Source organism: Palaemon carinicauda, chromosome 39, assembly GCF_036898095.1.
Source record: "Palaemon carinicauda isolate YSFRI2023 chromosome 39, ASM3689809v2, whole genome shotgun sequence".
Classification (NCBI taxonomy): Eukaryota; Metazoa; Arthropoda; class Malacostraca; order Decapoda; family Palaemonidae; genus Palaemon; species Palaemon carinicauda.
This window is the reverse complement of record NC_090763.1, coordinates 19,473,197-19,487,054: the sequence shown is the minus strand read 5'-3', so window position 1 is coordinate 19,487,054 and position 13,858 is coordinate 19,473,197. Positions and strand designations below refer to the sequence as shown.

General features: G+C 39.6%; 2 protein-coding genes across 3 annotated transcripts in view; one reads left to right on the top strand and one right to left on the bottom strand.

Moving 5' to 3' along the window:
• LOC137631060 (uro-adherence factor A-like) overlaps window positions 1-13,858 on the top strand; it is a 264,160-nt gene that overhangs the window by 91,717 nt on the left and 158,585 nt on the right. The window lies entirely within an intron of this gene.
• LOC137631059 (uncharacterized) lies at window positions 3,257-12,173 on the bottom strand. Of its 2 annotated transcripts, none has more exons than XR_011041843.1 (2): window positions 4,029-11,484; window positions 3,257-3,481 (listed from the first exon to the last, which is right to left on the bottom strand). XR_011041843.1 is itself a non-coding variant. In XM_068362654.1 (2 exons), the coding sequence occupies exon 2, from the start codon at window positions 10,336-10,338 to the stop codon at window positions 4,699-4,701; it is 5,640 nt and encodes a 1,879-aa protein (XP_068218755.1). In that variant the 5' UTR covers window positions 10,339-11,251; window positions 11,799-12,173; the 3' UTR covers window positions 3,257-4,698. The 2 variants fall into 2 exon arrangements, 1 of the variants encoding a protein (XP_068218755.1); XM_068362654.1 differs by adding an exon at window positions 11,799-12,173 and having other exon boundaries at window positions 3,257-11,251.

Genomic DNA, 13,858 nt, shown 5'->3' with positions numbered 1-13,858 from the left:
CGCCCTACAGCCCACGATGTCGGATACATCGCAACGTCTCTGGCCTTCAAGAGGAACTACTCTGTGACGCAGGTGCTACAAGCTGGAGTCTGGAAGCGTCTACCGACCTTCGCAGCCCACTTCCTGTAGGATGTGACCCACAGGGGTATCGATATGTTTCTATCACTCTGTGGTGGCTACACAACAGCTGGTTTAACCTCAGGCTCCTTTTTGGACAGGTAGCAGAAGGCTGAAGGCATTGTTACCAGGTTTTAGACTGCATGAACGGAAGAAGTATGTCTGGCCCTTACTTCTTTCTTCATCCTCCCCTCTCCTGGGGAAAGCAGCATCCCGGTCTCTGCATAGCTGACCTCAAACCTCTGCAGGTAAACCATGCTTCCTTGTGTTCCAAGTATTGTGATAATACTGTCGCGTCCCCCATACCCTGACGAGGTGGTATTGGGAATGTCCTAACCCAGAGTTCTGTCTAAGAACTCCAGGTCAACTGCCTAGGACGAGTCACACTTTCTTCCTTCACACACAAGCTTATGTAGGCCACACGTTTCCTTTCGGAGGAAGGAACTTGTGAGGTGCAGGGACTCCTTTTCTCGAGTGCGACTCACTCGGATTCTGAGTCCCCGGGTAAGCCAAAGCCAGTATGGCTGGGGACTTTCCACCCTTCCTAAGGGGTAAGTCACCCTATGTAAATAGTGTGGTTTGTATTTCGGTTACGGAACAAATGACAAATTCGGAGATAATTTGTATTTTTCCTAACCATACAAACCTTAGCTATTTACACATATTTGCCCGCCAGCCCTGTCCCCCAAGTCAAGTCCTACCTCTAAGTGAAGTGAGACATTTCACCGGTGTGTAAGGGGGGAGGGGTAGCAAGCTACCCCTCCCCTACCCTTGCTAACTAGCGTGGGGGTAGTAAACCCTCGTTAAAATCTAATGGCTCGTCAATTTCAGCTACGCCGAAAGTAAACCCTATGTAAATAGCTAAGGTTTGTATGGTTAGGAAAAATACAAATTATCTCCGAATTTGTCATTTTTGCACTTAGGGCAACCGTCCGCCATGTCCTGCATTTTTTTTTTTCTAATTATTCAAAATAATCCATTTCTATATGTGTTTTAGACATATATAATACTACCTTCATCATATAAAAATTTCAAGTCATTTGATCAAAAACTTTATGATTTTTTAGCAAAAATTATGATTTAAAAAAATTGGGTACAATTTTCTCAACTAGTATGACACCAATTGTATTGAAAATCATACCATAAAAACTACTTTATAAACTGAATAATACTGTGTGACAGAATTTTGGTCTTTCTTTTTGTTTTTTTATGAATATTTTTTTTATTTTTGCTCATCTACATGCAAAATAATCATGAAAAATAAATTAAAAAGAAAATAATAAAAATTCTGTTACACAGAATTATGGGATTTTTGTATCTCTCGCTATTATTGAACAATAAATAAGTGAGAAAAATGTAGCAAAGTGTGAACAAGTATGTATTTGAGTTATTAACTCCCAAAGATTTGCCATATCAGATTTTTTCTTAGTAAAATCAAAATAACATAGTAACCTTACTTTGTACTTTTATTGTTTATTCCTTCATGAAGGCTCCCTAAATGTGGTTTGTTCCCATACTAACATAGCTTCTGTTTATATGTGGATTATCTTTCAGCATAGCTGGAAGGTAGCCATTAGACTTTATTTGCGAGGTGGCAACCCTGCCTAATCACTTGAGTAAGTAGGCTGGGAAATACCCAGCTGCCTCTAGATATACTCTCACAACAGTGAAAGACGTAACTTTTTCTTTTGGCTCGGTAGAGATCGGCCATGTCCTCTCTCTCCCTGAGTGTCATTGGACTTTTTTATTTTGGTTTCTCTTTTCAGGTGTGCGTGTTCTCTCTACAATTGCCTTCATGCAAACGTGTCCAGGGCGCGTGGGTGCCGCGTGGGGTACTTTCATGTCTTCGTTGGAGACCGACCCGCACTCTCTGTGTCCTTTGTGCAGCGGGCATTGCTGCAAGCAGGGTTCGCCCTGCGCAGAGTGTGGGAAGTGGTCTGCCTCCCAATGAGAGAAATTTGGGCGGCGTAGGAAGAAGGCAAAGCACTATCTTTATCCATCAGGGGTGAGGAAAGCTCGTTCTTCTTCACGCACCATCAAATCTCTTTCTAAAGCTCCTTCTCACTCGCACTCGTCCAAGGGACGATCGAGTAGGAGCACAGACCGACTAACTCCTTGACAACCCTGGGGTATTGGGGGGTTTTTGCTTCCCTTAGAGGAGCAACTTCTCCTTCAACTGCTGGCAAGTCATTCTCCCTTTCAGATTAGTTGCAGGTGTGGTCTTCCCTAGGGATTCTGGACCCACTATGAAGGAGGAGCTGCTGCGCTTTCTTCAGCGTGGTGCCAGGAAAGACCCTTCTCCGGAGCCGTCGACATCTCACGCTCTGGAACTGTGCGAGGTCCATCTTTCGCCTTCTCCTGGCCCTTCCACACATAGACGGGGTGATCGCTTGAGTTCGCCTCTCCAATGGCCTCTCTCCATCCTGGGACCTCATCGTCCTCTAACCTTCAACCCTTTGTTTCTCCCCACAGAAACCGCAGGTTGCAGGTGTAGATCTTCCGGGGACCAGCGCTTCTACCACCAGCAGCGCTAAAGGACGAGCATCGCCATCGTCTCGCCCTTGGACACTCTTCCCCTGATCGCCGTTCGCAATGATCGGAAGATCTAACTGATCGTATGTCATCATGATCCGAGCGCTCTTTTTCTAAAACACGCTCACTCACTAGAGCCTCGCGCTCACGAGACCGCTGGTCTCAACGCTCTCCTTGGAGGCGTTCCTCTTCACGAGGACAAGTCTCACGATCGCGTTCTACACGATCACAAGCAAAGTCTAGACCTAGGTCCAGATGTTCGCGTTCTAGATCTCTGCGATCTAGATCACGAGAACGGCACTCGAGCTCGCGAGGACGACGCTCCCGTTCACGAGGATGGCGTTCACGTTCGCGAGGGTACCGTTCACAAGAACAACGTTCACGTTCGCGAGATAGGCATTGGCGACGTTCACGCCATTTTCGTACGAGAGCTAGACGCTCCCGTTCACGAACATCTCGTTCACGATCATGAACTGTTCATTCGCAATCAAGGTCTAGACGTTCCTCGTCTAGAAGTAGAGGGAGGCACACACGCAGTCCATCAGCATGTAGCTCCTCAACCAGACCTTCTTCCAAACGATCTCGGACATGACCTGATACACAATATTTTATCAATGGCAAGGTAAAAAACAAATAAAGTGAGGTAAATGAAGCAAGAAGTTTTTTAAAGTCCAGTTATATTAATTTAATTAATATTTTTGATAAAAATTACTGGTAGAGACAACCGAGACGATTAATTGCTGTCCTGCCTCCCTCAAGTTAGTAACTTACTTCACCGGAAAACAACCGTATGAAGCAAGCCCCTACCAATGACTATCATGTCTCTCAGGATCTGAAAAACAAAAAAACACTCCCTGTAAAACTGGTCAGGTAAAAGGGAAACTAAATTACTTACGGGAATCCGTATTAACAAAAACAAAACTCAAAACGGGAATCCGTTCACTAAAATTACCTTCAATAGAATTCGATTTTGTAATTTTGAAAACACAAACATATTGTTCATAAACTGTGGTAATCCACCAAAAACGAAAGTTAATGGCTAATAGCCTAATGTGGTAATCCACGAATAACAATTAATAAATTTTCAATAAAAGTGGTAATCCACCAATAACGAAACTTAATGGCTAATAGCCTAATGTGGTAATCCACGAATAACAATGAATTTTCAATAAAAGTGGTAATCCACTGTAAAAAACCTAACTTTTAACGCTATAAAAAAGAAAACCGAAAACAAAATTGGAAAAATAGTAATTTCTTTTGATCCCGAGATTTATTTTTAACAAGGTCTTGAGAAGGGAACTAATTTAATCAAATGTATTAAATCATTATGGCTAGGGTATCAAATCAACTCATGTTCAGATGTGAAAAGGCTGACTCACCTCAATACTCCTGCCGTTCACTGAATTACTGTTGCTCCTGCTACCCCCCAAAGTGGCATAGTGTCGGTATCACTAGGGGTTTATCCTTCCATGACCAAGAGTTGTAAAAACGTCCACCATACAAGAAGGAATTTGTCTGAGAACTCACTTGGAAACTCCGATCGCCTTGACAAAAACTTCCAGCTCTCGGACAACAGCGTAAACAAGCAGTTCACCTTAAAAACAATACTAGGCGACAGATCACTAATAACAAGATTGTTTAGAGGAACTAAAGTCAGCCCCGCTCTACACTTGAACATGACAAAAATAATATTACGAATAATATTTAAGAGGTTTGATATTTATTATATTTAACAACAAAAGAAATCACTTTCAACTTCCCCAATTTTGGTTTACGATAAATTATTTTCTACACTGGGGGGAGGGGATTCAATTTATTTATATAAACTAAATAAATTGAATACAGAAATTCATGATAAATAGGATCCCCAAAACAAGAAAAGTTGAAAACATTAAATTACAAAAAACATTTAATACATTCAATATACAAAGGTATATTAAAATTTAAATATAACATGACATTATTGACATTTAATTGCCCAACCAAATACTCTATATAATAACTATTTACAAGTAAAGATTCTCTAATTCACCCGAAACATAAATCATTTTAGGCTTCTAAGATTTTTCTAGTCCGCTCCGAGCTGTCAATAGCAGCCTGGCGTTTAACTCTAGTATCCTTGGGTACTCGAGACTCCTGTACATCAACCTTAGAATTATTCGGAATTTCATCTTTCCGGGTGAGAAGTGGGATAATGACTGACGAATGTCTCTTCACAAGTTCTTGGGTTTTCCCTTTAAGGATAGTGGCACCAGTAACCTCACCCAAAGTATTTGTAAAAATCTCTTTTACAACGCCCATCGGGTAGTCATTTGGCTTAGTGAAATTTTCCTTAAGCAGTACAATATCTCCAGGTGAGATCTTATTATGAGTGACTGGCTTGTATCTATCAGGGACATCTACAGCCTGATGTATTAGATTAGCAATAAATTCTTCCTGATATAGTTTAACTAAATTGTTTCTCACCTTTTGCAATTGATTGTAATCTTGCTTAAACTTTGATTGAGAATAATTTTCAGGAATCCAGTCAGGGTCTCTCCCCTCATGCAATTCGGGAATTATATTAACCGATATCAGATCGTACCCATGAATCAAATTTTCTGGGGTGATAGGTTCTGGAATGTCATCGCCAATCTGATCCCTTAAGGCTTCTTTAAATGCTATTGGCCTACGATTGACTAAATGAATGACTTGTTGAATTAGGAACTCAAAATCATGGTATTCTAAGACATTCTTACCAATAGCTCCATAGATCAATCTTTTAACCAGTTTAACACATACTTCCACCATCGAACCTAACTGACTATGACCCTTGACAAATTGGTCAAACTTTAAAGATTGGACCCCATTGCGTTCAAAATATGACTGAGTCTCATGATCTTTGATGTAGTCAATAATTATATTAGAGGCAGAGACTAATTGGGAGCCTAGGTCACTAATACAATATTCCGGGATTCCAAACTGGAAACAATGAATCTGAAAGGCTCTAAGAAATTCTTTAACAGAAAGATCTAAACAAATAATCAAATTAACTGCTCTACTCCACATACAAGTGATACATAGTAGATAGATTTTTCCTTTCTTACCCTGTAGTTTAACGCTCAATGGGCCAATGAAATCCATAAATAAATATCTAAAGGGGACATTAGGTGGTGACACTCTCCATTTCCTGTAGGGAGATTGATTAATACTGATGGTTCTTGACTTAAACCTACGACAAAAAACACATTCTCTAAGGTTTCTCTTAACCACTGAAAAATATGACGGTACGTAAAACCGCTTTCTCATTTCTGACAAAACAGAGTAACATCCCGTATGGTTGAGCTTTTTGTGCAGGTTATGCACAATCAGGGAAGTTAGATGGCTATTTTTAGCCAGCAACAAAGGAAAACCATGCCTCCGAATGAGTTTGTCACACTTGCTACGTACTCTAAGCAAACCATCGTTGTCAACGTAAACATTAAGCTGACCTACTATATTAGGCATGTCTTTTTTTCTTTGAGTAGGACAGCTGAAATATGTAAAAACCTCAGGGAAATGTGCCCGTTGATCCTGTAGTATAACTAACTTGCAAGCTCTTTCATGTATACTATTGCTCTTTAATTCTAAGTGAGCAAATTTATTGGAGTCCTTAGCTTTCAAACGACCCTTTAACTTCTCTACGAAAAGAATAACTTTCTCATAAATAGATACAAGTAAATCAAAACTGGAAAATTCTTCAAATTTAAGAAAACATTCAAAAATATCTGACATGGCCACAACATTGGAACTAGTACACAAAGACTCCTCTATTTCTAAACTATTATCCAGCTCGCACTCGGCATAAGGATTTGGAACCATAAATGATAAATTACCATTTTCACTCCATAGGAAGGTTTCCTTTTCCTTAAAACATTCAGGACCAGAATAGAAATTGGTTTGCATCAACTTACGATATGAAAGGCAACGAGTTATGGCATCTGCAGGATTTTCATTCCCTCCAACAAAGGCAAAATGGACGGGGTGTTTTGCACATAAGTTCTCTACATGCTGAATTCGATTCATCACAAAAACTGACCGTTTCTGCATTTTTGACAATTTATTAGTAGACGAATTCAACCAAGAGAGCGCTACCTGACTATCTGAAAACACATGAAGGCCAACAACATTTAAAGGATTGATGCATAATGGTCCAGCTAATTCGTTATACAAATCTAAAACCACTTCCGTTGCAAAGGCTACTCCCTGCATCTCCAAAGATGGAATGCTTTTACTTTCCAACTGCCTATTTATCATACGATTTTTTGCCATCACAAAACTAGACGACATAGAATCAATATCAATGATGTACACAACAACACCATAAAGTAATTTAGAGCTATCACAGCAAGCAGCCAAATGAAATTTTCCATCCCTACGTCCAACAAATCTATCAATAGCAATATCAGGAGCAGAATTGGCCTGATTAGCAATATTATGCCATTCTTTACGTAACTCTGGTGATAATTGATCGTCCCATCCTAAATTTCTATCACACTGAAGACCATGAAGAAATAATCTGCTTCGATTTAGGATGGGACCAGTAATACCAAAAAGATCAAAGTGAGAGGCAATGGTACTTAAAATTTCCCTCTTAGTTTTAGCCTTACCATTCAACTGAAATTTATTTGCTAACAGACAATCAAGTGATCGATTCCACTGCATACCAAGAAGTTTAACAACCTCTCCCGTTTCAGAACCTGTGCAGGTATCTATTTCTCCCTGTAGGGACCTGTCATTAGTAACGAACTGTTGTAAATCAAAACCATAAGGAGAAAATATAGATCCTACCACAGAATATGCCCAGTGCAGATTTTCAATTTCATTTGCACTAAAAGCACAATTGTCCATATAAGACAAAGAATAAATGCGCCTTTTCAACTCCTTCAACTGGTTTTCATCATGCTCAGCATCTAATATCAAAATCTTGTAAAGACCAAGCATCAACAAAGTTGGGGAACATCTTAAGCCGAAGCTCAACCTAACATTCCGATATGCAACAATGGTAAAATCTCCCTTCTCAACATTTTTATACCATAAAAAACAAAGTCTATTAGCATCAACATCACTTAATGCAATCTGGTTAAAGGCCTTACATAGATCAAAGCATACTAACAATTTATCAAACCTTAAATGTAATAATGATGAAGAAAGTTTCTGATTTAGGCATGGACCTGCATGTATGGCCTGGTTATGACTTATTGTCTGACCCTTGGTTGAGTTTCTTTCACACAAGTTTGATAGAAACACAACTCTACATTTGGTAGTTTCACGATTCAATTTGAACACACCCATATGAGGCAAAAAAGAGTGTTCTGGATGTTCATGGACAAACTGGTCAAGATTAGGAATCCTTTCTATTATTCCAACCCTTTCCTGTTCTTTTAGGGCTTCATTCATTAACTGTAAATGAGATGGATTTCTCTTTAGTTTTTTAAGATTAGATTCCAAAATAACTTTAGCCAAATGAAAATTTCTACTAAGCATATGAGATACTTTTGCATTCCACAAAAGTGGCATAACTAATCTACCCTCCTCATTCTGAATAGTGTGATCCAAACAATATTTGACAAGCTGATCATGCAGCTCTGAATTCTCCAAATCATAAACCTCATTGTCCAAGTGAATATATTTATTACAAATACTGGCAAGCACATCATCTGTGGCTTTATCTAACTCTGAACGAATTACATTGCCTTTTTCATCGATTACACTGAATTCTGAAACCTTAATAGGATAATCAACTTCACACTTATCCAGAGAAAACGGCTTATCTATCCTTACACCCAAACCAGTAACATACTGATGACAATTTATAACCGAGGAGGACGGATGTAGATAAGGAATATCCTTCAATAAGGTGTCAATTTCACCTTTAAGAAGGACACCAAACGGGGTCATAGCATACATAGACCTGCTATTCCTACCAAAAACTACTTCTGTGAGTGGTAAACAATATCCTGATTTAGTTCCCAAAATCAAATCAATATTTTCAATGCAATCACTATTGGGCGTTAGAAACTCATCAACCAACACATACCCTTTCGTCTGGAAACCGTAAACCACTTTGCCCAAACCTTTTAATTTCAACTTTATGTTAATAGATGGGATACATAATGCCTCTATTTTGTGAATAGCATTACCAATTATAATTTCAAATTCCACTAGTTTTGAGGCATATTTCTGAGAAACATTAATACCATTTATTCTCAATTCAACCTCGGCTTGTAATACCTTTAAATCCAAAGCATTGGCTAGTTCCTCACTAATCAGATTTAACTGACTTCCATCATCCTTCAATGCTCTTATGCTTCTGTTTTGGATGCTACAAGAAAAGGTAGGGAGAATGCTGGAATCACAGTCCAAATTACTTTTAAGAGCCTCCATTATAACTACGTTATTATTAGATTCCATGGACGAATTCTTATTATCCTTTTTCGAGGAAGTCTTAGGAGATTCAGATTTTCTATTATCATTAGCAGATGCTGATTTGTTACTATTCTTACAGAGGAAACTAAAGTGCCATGCTTTACAAAACTTACATTTCATCTTAAATTTAAAGTTACATTTGTCAGTAGTGTGACTCAAGCTTGCACACTTACAACACCCATTTACAGATTGAATTTTGTCAAGCTTAGTGGTAACATCCGAAAAATTTTCACATTTATAAATAGGATGTGAGGCGGGTTTGCCTTCTGTGGTACACAAGACACAAGGAAAGAAATTTGACGGTTTCCTTAGGGAACTAACACTAGCAGCATAACTTGCACTATTCTTCCTATGATTATAATTATCATGCAATTTATTTCCTACATTAGACCTCTTACTTTGCTCATTAAATCTTTCACAGGCCTCAAAGAAATTATCATTAATTTCCTTTAATGTTGGCCTTGATGAATTAGTAATCTGGGTTAAGTGTACTTTAAAACGATTATCTAAGCCCTGCCAGAAAAAATACCTCAAAAAATCCTCACGTCCCAGAGACAAACTTTCAGCTGCTTGAGTTAAATTTCTTATCTGTGAAATATATTCAAATGGGTCACTTTCTAATTTCATATTGATTTCAGAGATTTTTTTGATGGTATTAAAAATTCTGAGGTCTTTAGAAGCTAGGGCCTCTGTTAGTAATTTCTTGGCATGAACATAACCCTTCTTGTCTGATTCTAATGATTCTAAAAGTACTAAGGCCCTTCCACTGATTTGCTGCTTTAACAGAATAAATTTGTCATATTCTGAATATTTGAACATAGACGTTATGTCTTCAAAATCTTTAAAAAACTTCAATAGATCCTCCCCTTCTTGGCTACGAAATTCTGGAAGCGGAGCAGTGGGACTCTTTAACAAACTTCGGGCAGTATCAACACTAACATTAGAAGGGGAAACATTTCGTGTAAGCTCAGCAGTACATTCCCGAATTTTAACAACATAACTTTCACAGGAATCAAGTTCGGCATTTAGCCATGTTTCATCCTCCTCTTCAGACCATTTGAGCCTTTGAATTTCACTATTATACTTTTTAAGCGATTCTAAATGATCTTGTAACTCTGACTTAATCGTATTCTTTTCCAATTCAGTTAACTGACAATAATTAGTCCTTTTATTATAACATTCAGTTACTAACTTGCGAATATATTTTCGGGAATTAATCAACAACTTTAATTCAGAAGTCATGTTTAATTAGGAATTTGCTTTTACAATGTCTGATAAACAATTATAAATCCACTGAAACAGACAGTCTAAACCCCCTCTATTTAAATGAATGCCGTCAGCTTTAAAATAGCTAGGGTCATCGAGTTTTGACGAACCGTTAATCAACAAAGTTTTATATTTAAAGGGTTGACGGTCTAACCACTTATTAAAATTTCTAGCTAATTTCTTATACAAATCTGCAGAAGGGGTGCCGTGTCTATTAGTACTTTTCAAGTGGCGAATTTCAACGTGAGCAACAACAAATAGTGAATTTGGTAACCTAATCTCAAAATAGCAAAAAAACGTTCACAATCTGCTTTAACAATATTCAAATCCACCTTCTCCTTTATATCGTTTCCACCCAAAAATACAACGGTCACTTCTGGATTATATTCAGCCAAATCGTCCAACAACTTCGGATTAAGTATAAAGTTTCTATATCCGAATCCAGGAAATGCAAAAAATTCAACAGGCACTTTAAGATCACCGTATGTCAAACACGAATAACCTAACTGCTGCAAGTCCCGAACGTAACTATGGCCTAAAACACCGATTTTCATGTAACCTTTAACAAAATATGCTCAAAGATACCGACACTAAACAACACCGAAGGAAGGGCAGCAGGCAGCAATTTCTTCTCAAGTCCCCCCAGGGGTTCCATACACAATATTTTATCAATGGCAAGGTAAAAAACAAATAAAGTGAGGTAAATGAAGCAAGAAGTTTTTTAAAGTCCAGTTATATTAATTTAATTAATATTTTTGATAAAAATTACTGGTAGAGACAACCGAGACGATTAATTGCTGTCCTGCCTCCCTCAAGTTAGTAACTTACTTCACCGGAAAACAACCGTATGAAGCAAGCCCCTACCAATGACTATCATGTCTCTCAGGATCTGAAAAACAAAAAAACACTCCCTGTAAAACTGGTCAGGTAAAAGGGAAACTAAATTACTTACGGGAATCCGTATTAACAAAAACAAAACTCAAAACGGGAATCCGTTCACTAAAATTACCTTCAATAGAATTCGATTTTGTAATTTTGAAAACACAAACATATTGTTCATAAACTGTGGTAATCCACCAAAAACGAAAGTTAATGGCTAATAGCCTAATGTGGTAATCCACGAATAACAATTAATAAATTTTCAATAAAAGTGGTAATCCACCAATAACGAAACTTAATGGCTAATAGCCTAATGTGGTAATCCACGAATAACAATGAATTTTCAATAAAAGTGGTAATCCACTGTAAAAAACCTAACTTTTAACGCTATAAAAAAGAAAACCGAAAACAAAATTGGAAAAATAGTAATTTCTTTTGATCCCGAGATTTATTTTTAACAAGGTCTTGAGAAGGGAACTAATTTAATCAAATGTATTAAATCATTATGGCTAGGGTATCAAATCAACTCATGTTCAGATGTGAAAAGGCTGACTCACCTCAATACTCCTGCCGTTCACTGAATTACTGTTGCTCCTGCTACCCCCCAAAGTGGCATAGTGTCGGTATCACTAGGGGTTTATCCTTCCATGACCAAGAGTTGTAAAAACGTCCACCATACAAGAAGGAATTTGTCTGAGAACTCACTTGGAAACTCCGATCGCCTTGACAAAAACTTCCAGCTCTCGGACAACAGCGTAAACAAGCAGTTCACCTTAAAAACAATACTAGGCGACAGATCACTAATAACAAGATTGTTTAGAGGAACTAAAGTCAGCCCCGCTCTACACTTGAACATGACAAAAATAATATTACGAATAATATTTAAGAGGTTTGATATTTATTATATTTAACAACAAAAGAAATCACTTTCAACTTCCCCAATTTTGGTTTACGATAAATTATTTTCTACACCTGATGATGAGAATGACCCTTCCTCAAACAGGTGTCCAGCTAAACCTCCAGTGCCTTTCACTGCCTGGGGAGTCTTAGCCAAGCATTCGCCCATGCAACGCTTTGAAACATGTCTCGCTGTGACATGTTCTCCAACAAGAGTAATCCCTACTCATAGCCCGCCTCTGTTGACTTCGTCGGATGTAGGTGCTTCTCTGGGGCAGCAGGAAGGCGTTAGACCTTCATCTTCCTGTGTGGCTCCTAGTGCTCCTGTTGCGATCACTTCTTGTTGTGAATCGCGTCAGGTGATGCGCGAAACTCGCAAGCAAATCGGAGATTTCCGTGAGCAATTCACGATCAGATGTGTCGGAACTGCGAGCAAGTGCGGTACCAACACCTTAGCCTTGACCCTCAGCTTCTTCCACCTCCATCGGAAGATCGACACCCTTTCCAGAGGGTTTCAAGGAGCCTTCTAATAGGCTTGCTAACATACCTATTAGGCTGGACATTCCTTCACGTCCCATGTAACGTGTTCCTCTGCCTCAAAGGTTATCACCTCCGTCGAGTGGAGCTCTTTCTAGAGTTCCCTCCAAAAGACACTCTCTTAGGGAATTCCAGGGTTTACCTAGAGGATCAGAACTTACCCCATGGGTGAATACATTCATCTCCACCCTGCTAAAGTTTCTGAACGTGGCTGCTCCACCGCCATAACCTCCGACTGTTCCAGTCATAGCAACCCCTAGGATCCCCCCTGGAACCCTCGTCGAGTTCGTCAGTTGGGTGTCAGGACCCTAGAAGGAAGTCACGGCAGAGAAAGTACTCAGATCACCTCTTGAAGGTCCTAATCCATGTGACTCTTATATGGCTAACTTACCCTTTAGGCTGTGAAGGTAATGGAGGTCATCACTAAAAGACAAAAGGAGGATGAGAGGCGTAATACCACCTCACACCGACACCATCCGTCCTAGGATGAGTAGGGACTTAGGCTTGCCCAAGGAGATCACGATCCATCCCTTCAATCCTCAAGACATTGAGGTAGTGCCTCCGGACCTACGTCCGGTTTCTGTATCTCCTCCAGAGGAGGAGCCTTCAGCTCCTAATGCCAAGGCTTCGTCAAGTGCTTCGAAAACCTCGCAGGATCCCCCTCCTAAGACTGCGGTGGAACGTTCTGTGCGTAGGGAATCGAAGGACACTGAGATGAAACCCAAGAATGCGGCGGCATGAGAAGCTAGAATAGCTGAGGCACAGAGACGGTCCCCTGTAGCGGGTCCTCAAAGCGATTCAGTTGATGACCCCTTAGATTCGGAGGATGAGAATCTTTCAAAGGCGGCCAGTTAGAACTATCACTCTGAGCAAGAGAGATGTGAGTTGGAGCATACCTTTTGACAGGTCCTTGCCTGTATGATGGCCATCAACAGGCTGTCTGCTCCTGGTTCTACCATCCAGGAAGGGAAGGATATGGTTCTTGACGAGATATTCAAGACCCAGAAGCCTTCCAGGTCCACTGTAGCTCTTCCCTGGTCCAAGGGTTTGACAGCCGCCAAAAGGTAAGCTATCGCCCCAATAGCTGGAACTTCTAGTTCCTTTAGGGCAGTTTCCTCCACTTGGTACCTTCCACTTCCTTTTGCTCTACAAAGGAAGTAATACAAGATCGAAGGGGAACCAC